The sequence below is a fragment of the Tursiops truncatus genome, chromosome 4, assembly GCF_011762595.2.
Source record: "Tursiops truncatus isolate mTurTru1 chromosome 4, mTurTru1.mat.Y, whole genome shotgun sequence".
Lineage (NCBI taxonomy): Eukaryota > Metazoa > Chordata > Mammalia > Artiodactyla > Delphinidae > Tursiops > Tursiops truncatus.
In genome coordinates, this window is record NC_047037.1 from 18,848,933 (window position 1) to 18,857,286 (window position 8,354).

Consider the following 8,354-nt stretch of genomic DNA (forward strand, 5'->3'; position numbering starts at 1 on the left):
TTTTAATCCTGCGAAGGAGTTACACAGTGAATTCCTTGTGGAGGATTAATCATCTTCTCTCTTGCTATGACTGAGGCGGTTTCTCAAGTCCTGCCCCTGGTTTCGCTTGTCCCAAGGATTTCATTTGAAGGGCGGGACATTCCCCCACGTCCTCCACTCCCGCCCCCGCCCCCAACCGGAGCCTGCCATCAGGACCAATGAAAGCCAAGAACCTCATCCACCCGGTGACTTAGAACTCCGAGTATTTAAGAGGTTGCAGGAATGGGCTGAGAATGTCTTTTGCTTTCTCCGCAGACAGGCACGCTCTCATCTGATTTGGGCCATCACCGAGCCAAGGCGCAGAGTGAAGGGGGAAAAAATAAACGCTGCCACTATGTGCTACGGGAAGTGCGCACGATGCATCGGACATTCTCTGGTGTGGCTCGCCATCGTCTGCATCGTAGCTAATATTTTGCTGTACTTTCCCAATGGGGAAACAAAGTACGCTTCTGAAGACCATCTTAGCCACTTTGTGTGGTTCTTCTCTGGCATCATAGGAGGAGGTTTGCTGGTAAGTCATTCAGAATCATTCCAGCCTTAAAGCATTCTTTCTTGTTAGACGAGATGTTTTCATAGAAAGTTTTCTATGAGGCGTGTTTCCAAATCCAGGAATTTTGTTCATTCTTCTTTTGAAAGCAGATGATACAAAAGTTGAGATAGATATAGTGTATTGATTTTATTAGATGTTGTTTTACAAAATCCCCTTTCAATGAAAAGTGAACTACTTTTTTGCTAAACTCTCTTACTTTACAGCTAGAAACAGATACTAGCTTTTAAATCAGTTTTGAAAAACTATAGTTTCTAGTCCCGGAGCAGGTAGTCATTTAACCTTTGCTCTGGGGAGCTGGGAGAAGTCCACTGGTTCTCTGTCTAAATCAACAGAGTTTTGGATCCAAATTCTCTGCTGTTTATTCTCAGGCATCAGTGACAGAGAAAAATATTGAATTGTGAGTGCACGGCTATTGAGAAAGGACTATAGATTTTCTCCTTTATGTAAGCTTGCTGTGTGGCATTTAGGAAAAATCCTTCAGTTAGCAGCAAATCAGTGGCTGAAGGTAATAGTGGAATGTGTTGTTTGTTCCAAGGTTTGTTTTGAAGTGAAGTGAGAGGAATTTGCCTGCCAACCTGGGAGCTGAAAGTATTAGTTTCAACCACAGCATGGAAATACTGTGGACAAACTTGAGTTTGCCTCTTTGAAATGCTGGGATTGAGAATTTTGAACAGACGTTTTATGGAATTGCTAATACCACACAGAACAGTTTTCTTAGTCAAGTAAAAGATACTTAGACTTAATACACTAACTATGGTATGGCAAATCTGCTTTGAATTTAAGCATTACCATCATGTTAACATAATCATTTGTCTTTTTTTTCCCCACTAGTTCTCAGGTCTGTTTTTGTTTTGTTTTATTTTTTGAGGTATAGTTAATTTCATAATCATTTGTCTTTAAGACAACACCTTGCTTGTTTAAACTTCTTTTGATCTTGAACTCAAAGTATGTCAAACTTATGTTATTTTAAGAGGTTTATTGTGAAGCTACAACCATGCAATGTGTCTTCAAAGAAGCACTTCACCTCTATTATACAGAGCTTTCATCTCTCTTGTTTATAAAAAAGTTTCAGTTATTCTGTTGAAGATTTGTTGTTATCTTCTATGCTTTTCAAGGGAAAACAAACAAACCAACAGACTTAAAAGACAGGGTTTAATAGTTTCTGAACAGAGTTTGCCTCTGGAACTATGTTATGAACTCTTACGGATTAACACATGTATAGGTAATTATCTTACCCCTCCCATGCTACAACCTGACCCTACCTAATGTGATACATTACATGAAAACAAAGGGATATTACCCTTTAGAGCGTTTTTTCTCTCCTCAGCGTTTCCATTCTTTGAGATATTTTGTCAACCTAACCCAAAGACATTCAACAGTGTCAGAAAGAAAACTATTTTACCAAAAGATGCTGAGCCTGACTGACCCTATGGACCGGGGGAAAGACAATGACTTTAATTTGCGTGTTTTCTAAACAGATGTTCCTGCCAGCATTCGTCTTCATGGGGCTGGAACAGGACGACTGCTGCGGCTGTGGCGGCCACGAAGACTGCGGCAAAAGATGCGCGGTAGGTTTTCCTGCGCCGGGTGGGGAAGTGGTCCCTAAGAGGTAGCTGCAACGCTCTGTGCCTCACTTCTGGTGATCCTCCTCTCCCTAGATGTTTTCTTCTGTACTGGCCGCTCTCATCGGAATCGCGGGATCTGGCTACTGCGTCATTGTGGCAGCTCTGGGCTTAGCGGAAGGACCAAGATGTCTTGATGCCAGTGGCCAATGGAACTACACCTTTGCCAACACGGAGGGAGGGTAAGTGATTGACCCCCCTCAGGTCGCACATTCTTATCCACCACGTGTGTATAGTGGTAAACCCATCAAACTAAAAAGGCATCAACCATTCATTCATCCATCCTCTCAACCAGGTTTATTCTCACTAACTCAGGCACAATTTAGGCAAGGGGTATCGGAGGATGAATGCCCAGTCCCTGACCCAGAGAAGCTTTTTAATGGATTCACTGACTCAGTCCTTGTGATAACGGTATGAGGTGACTTCCACTATTGCTTCCACTTTACAGATGTGGAAGTGGAGGCACAGAGAGATGAAGTAACTTATCCAAAGTCACATTGCTAAGACATGGCAGTCATGATTTGAACCCAGGCAGCCTAGCTGTGAAGTTTGTGCTTATACAGTGTGTATACTATGCCAGAGCAATTGGCTAATTTTACTATTTTCTAAGAAAATATTATGGAATCCTTATATAATATGGATGAAAACCATATGAATTTAACCAAAGCCCAGGGTCAATCATACTACCCCCCCAAGACACACACACACTCACATATAACATAATAACTGTGTATAACACATCCTTTATTTAAAGTGATCAGGCGGTATAAGACAGATCTTATTCATGACTTTAACGTCAGGAAAATTTAAGTGGCTCCATTGTTTTATGTTGATACTTATTTCTTATCCATTATTGAGAAAAGAACAGAAATAGCTGATGGAAACTGATGTACATAATGATAAATGAATGACATTCTGTTTTGAATTTTGAAAGGTTTAGTAATGAGATTCGTGAGTGAAAATAATAAGAATAGTGAATTTGAATTGCCCTTGTATTTTCAAGAATGTTTGTCTCCCATGAATTTTGTAGCATATAATGAAGCCATCAGACCATGAATATGGAATTAGATAGACCTGGGCTCAATCTCAGCTCTGCAGTTACTGTCTCAGTAACCAGGAAAAGGTGAACTGAGCTCTCTGCACCTCAGTTATTTCATCTGTAATAAAATAAAGCCAATGGCAGTTGTCTGGAGGATTAATAAGATACTATGTATAAAATATTTGTCACAGAAGCTGACTCAGCATGAGCATTGCCATTCTTAGCTGTTAATATTATCTACTAGCTTTCAACAGGTACAGCCCAATGGTAGCTTCTGAAGGAAAATCAGCACTCACAGGAGTTTGAAATTTTGGTGCTCAAAACTGTTATTGATCACGATTTTTCAGCTCATACTTTTCATGCTTTGTTGTGAACGTACTGAATGTACCAGTACAAATTGGTCACACATGTATACAAAAACATATGATCTACTGCACAAACCCACCTCTAAAATACATTATGATTAATCCAAGGAGAGGTGAGAGTATCATTCAATGTTTTTATAGCTGCTTATTTTATAGCCCCTCTCGTGATCCACCCCAGCTTCTGCAAGAAACCTCCTGCTTCTGTGTTATTCCTAATTTCAACTTGTCCAGAGATTTCAATATGGGGAATAACAAGCCAGTGATTAGTTGCTCAGTAGCCAAGGGGAGCCAGAGAAATTTTTTATATTGTGTTCTGAAATTATAGATTTTTGTTCCACTTTAATATGCAGAAAGACGGGACAAGGAGAACAGAATTTTTTTGTATGTAATCAACAAATTGAATTTCTGATTGGCTCAATGAACCATTCCAAAGCGAGGTCTCTAATTTGCAGCCCTTTTGTTCTGTTGTGGTAGGAAGAAGTGATAAGGAAAGAATGATACCAGATCTCTTAGTGGAATTAAGTCAATCTTAGATTTTCCCACGTGATTGAATCCTACTTCGTGAAGAATATATATGTTCAGATAATGACCCCAGTGTGGTTTGCTAACATTTTACAGTGACTTCGGATTGTTATTCATCATTCGATGACTTTTCCAATGTGTTGAGTACTTACTATGTGTCAGATACTGGCTTGGGAATTGGATATACAATGATGAATAGGTCTGGTTTCTACCTTCATGGAGCTCAGACTTGTGGACCAGATGCATAAGCAGCTCTTCTCCCTGGCCTAAGTTAGGTGTCCTTCCTCTATGGCCCCTTCACCCTTGGTTTACCTGATCAGTGTACTGGTTACACTGAGATTAGCTACTGTTTCTTCTCTTAAGTGATGCTTTTCCAGGACAGAACCCAGGCCATTATATCCCCAGCTCTGTCTTGATGTCTAACCCACACCGAGTGTTCCATAATCTTTGTTGAATTTCTTGTTTATTACGGCAACAAGATCTGGGCTAAATTCCTCATTTTGTGGAATGACTTGGATTGGAAGAATCTGAAATAGGGCATTGAAGAAATCTATTGATTAATGAAAGAACACCACACAAAAAGTATGCTTATGAGACATCCCACTGGGTGTGGCCATATGTCAGAAGTTTCTCTTTTTATCCACAGTTACCTTCTGGATAGCTCCACATGGTCCCAGTGCATTGAACCCAAGCATGCAGTGGAATGGAATGTCTCTCTGTTTTCTATCCTCTTGGCACTTGGTGGAATTGAATTCATCTTATGTCTCTTTCAAATAATAAACGGAGTGCTTGGAGGCATCTGTGGTTATTGCTGCTCTCGCCAACAGGTAAGAACCTGTGTAAAAATGCACCATAGTTTTCACCCTAGAGAAAAAAGCCAACATCAAACCCTGCTCCAACTACCAGTGTTTTTTCCATTTTTGTGGCATAGTATTTACAGCACTCAGTTTTGCACTCAATAGTAAGCTTCCTTGAGTGTCACAGTCACCGGGTTATCTTGGTTTTTTGTAGCTGGCCCTGTGAATATAAAACAATGTCACCCATAGACAGAGTGCCCCTTCAGGATCTAACCCACTGCCCCTGCTCTGGTTGCAGAGACACAAAAGAAGTGTCCTTTCATTGCTTGCTCTCACATTCCCAACTAGTATACGCAAGTAACAGCCATCATCCATGGCCCTAAGCATTGTGCTAAACCCCTATTCCAGAAAAGCCTATGATGCAGGGATTGAGCAACATTTCTAAGATCACCTAGTAAGGAAGTAACAGGCTTCAAACCCTGCGTCATTTTGTGCCACAGCTCCTTCTCTTAACCTGTACGCAGCACTTGCTGTTCTGTTGGGTTTTCTACAGTTCCTTCCTAATAAGGAGTCACAATAATGCTCAAACAGCTAAGCCTAGAGAATCACTAGTAGCCTTTGAATAGCAGCTCATTAAAAGCCTTTCACTGTGAAAGAAAACCAGGAAGCACTTGTTTCCTGGGGATATGATTTTGAGGAGAAATACTCATTTGTTAGTAAGGAAAGGTTTTGTTTCTATATTTTCCTAAAAAACATATATTACTGAATTGATGGAAGTCCAGCTTTGGTCCAATTTTTTTTTTAATGTCTTATTCTGTAAAGCAGGATTAGATAAAGAAAACCTTACTTAATTTGTATTTTCCTAAGCATTCACTTCTCTGGTTCAAGGTCTCCTAACTTTCTTTGAAAGTAAGACAAAACCTAATGAAAACAAAAAGCCCATTGCTACCGTGAAAAACTTTGCTGAACATAGATGGAAACTTTCTACGATTTTTGAGGGGAAGTTAAAATAAAATTCTAGATTTCCTTATCAGGCAAATACAGCAAAACTAATAATTGCCTTGGGAGCATGCCAAATTTCCAAGAAAACAGCGGAGTGGAAAGCCTTCAATTTGGAATCGTTTCCAGGCAATATGGTTGCGGCGGGGGAGGCAAAGAATGCTCTTGGGATTACTATAAAATAATCTATCTTTAGCCTTGAATTTCCTACAAGGCAGAGTTTAAATTAGGTGAGAACCCACTGCACTTCGGCGCTGGTGCATCTGGGGGACGGGCATAAGTGTCAACGACCAAAATTGCTGTAGTGGTTCGGCAGAATGACACTGTCCTCTGAGTGGGGGGAACCAAGAGTCCCACTGGGTTTCCCATCTGAGTCACTGTAGGGAGGCTTCTTCCCAGACACTGCGGGTCCGATCTGTTAAGTTTGTTTGTAAGACAAAAGACAGTTTCAAAGAGCAAGGTTTTTAATGTAGATGAGTCAAATCTGTAACTCTGTAGCATTTAATTCAAAAGTTGCCTGCCTTGAGCCCCCATCAGTGTGAAACTCCCAAGGCATTATCTCTTAAATCCCTGAGATTAAAAACCCACCCCAAGCATATTCAAAGCCAGCCAAGCATCGTAAACTGCAGTTTCCATGGCCTCTTTCTGCAGCTTTTACTGGGGAAGGACAACAGTCTGGTTTGTTTAGGAAACATTTTGTGAGCATTGTCAAAGCTCTCAGTATTGTTGACCCAACCTCTGCTGAAGCTGAGATCAGTCTGCTTTACGTTTGCTTAAAACAAGAATTTAAAGCACTGAAATGTCATCATTGTTTGCCTGATCAGAACCTGATGCTTATTTCATTTTCTTTACAGCAATATGATTGCTAGAAGAACCACCCCAAGATAAAACTACAATCTTCCTCAATGTCACTGTAATTTATATAATTTACTTGTAATAATTTGTAAAACTTTGTACTAGTGTGTCATACAGCACATGTTCTACTTTTATAAGTGTGTGTAAAGACTGGCATCTTCATGGGATGTCAGTGTTTGAACTTAGCAAAGAAATTCTTTTTTTTTTAGGCATAAGAAAATAAACCACACTCTGGAGGTAATTTACAAACTGAGTGACAGTTCTCAGCCTACCTGAGATAAACTCTGGCCGAGGTCATGTTTTTTGAGAAACATTACAAGGATAAATATCACATTCTGATTACTACTGTAAATATTTATATGTGCATGTGTTTATGAAATGAAAGATTTCTAGTTGCTTTTTTTAAGACCGTTAAGGAGAAAATCCAACAACCTGAAAAGATGTATTTTTTCACTGTTTATATGGTGTTTCCCATTTGCCTGCCTGCAAATCTCTAACAAGGGGCCTTTTGAATTGATTCGTGTTATAAAAGAGACAGATACTTACCTGGCGTGGGAGGACAGGTTGAGAATGCACGAAGCCAAATGAATGAGTCAAAATACACGTGCAGCGAGTTGTCGCAAGGACTACCAGATCCTGAATTTTCCTAACACGTGGAAAGCTTTTCGTCCTTCAAAGACAAGACTGAGGATCATGGATTTAAAAAGAGAAAGGCCTGGATAATTGGACAAGAAGAAAGATGGGGAACGGAATAAAGCAGTTGATCAGCATCATGGGAACATGGGGGAGGAAGGGCGGGAGGACCATGAGGAAATACCACCCCCCCCCAATTTGCTTGTTTAAATACAACAAATAAAGTATTCACTACCATTTTGTTGTTTAGTTTCATCATCCTTTGTTCCAAGTTCCTCCTTTTTTCTTCCTTTTTTTTTTTTTTCCAGTCTGCAGGTTGTACGGTCTCCATTGCTAGGGGCTTTGTGTCTTCTGGTTTCTTTATCCCACTTTCTCTTCTTCATCTTCTCCCTCCTCTTCCATCTTCCTCTGCTATCCTTGCATTTGGGCCATCATCTTAGTTAGGCAACCTTCCTTTCCACTGGGTGCTCCAGACATCCAGCTCCTGAGGAATGTAACAGACATTTTCTCTCGATATCTTACATCTGTTGTATCGTTAGGCTCTCTCCAGTGACAGGATCCCCTGACCTATTGGGAACTGTCTTCAGAAATTGTCAGCTTTTGGAGTTTATTGGCCTATGCAACAGGCAAACTAGTGAATAAAGAAGCTTCACTGGTTGTTAGACAGCAGAACTCCTCCTAAGAGCCAGGTCTCCTGCCTCTGTCTTTCTGGCAGTCTGGTGAAGCTTATGGACTCCTTTGAGGAATACTGTTTAAAATGCATAAAACAGAGACATAGGACAACAAAGTAAACCCAGATATCTGACTATTTTATCAAAATAGTTTTTAAAATTATAAGATAGTTGTCTTGATAGGCAGCTCCATCACACCAACATCTGTAGACTGGAAAACAATGATCACGTGTGATCTAGCAGTGGGCTAAGGAGGGGGGAG

At 40.4% G+C, this 8,354-nt stretch overlaps 1 protein-coding gene across 1 annotated transcript; it reads left to right on the forward strand.

Moving 5' to 3' along the window:
• The first annotated feature begins 262 nt into the window (after positions 1–262).
• On the forward strand, positions 263–7,658 carry TM4SF1 (transmembrane 4 L six family member 1). The gene is made up of 5 exons (XM_004332455.4): positions 263–550; positions 2,068–2,157; positions 2,248–2,393; positions 4,784–4,964; positions 6,788–7,658. Exons 1-5 carry the CDS (start codon positions 374–376, stop codon positions 6,800–6,802), a joined length of 609 nt encoding a protein of 202 aa, XP_004332503.2. The 5' UTR covers positions 263–373; the 3' UTR covers positions 6,803–7,658.
• The last annotated feature ends 696 nt before the right edge of the window (positions 7,659–8,354 follow it).

Coding starts and splice junctions, on each gene's coding strand:
- TM4SF1 (XM_004332455.4), top strand. CDS start 374: ATGTGCTACGGGAAGTGCGCACGATGCATCGGACATTCTCTGGTGTGG. Junction 551..2,067: donor TCATAGGAGGAGGTTTGCTG/GTAAGTCATTCA, acceptor TTTTCTAAACAG/ATGTTCCTGCCAGCATTCGT. Junction 2,394..4,783: donor TTTGCCAACACGGAGGGAGG/GTAAGTGATTGA, acceptor TTTTATCCACAG/TTACCTTCTGGATAGCTCCA.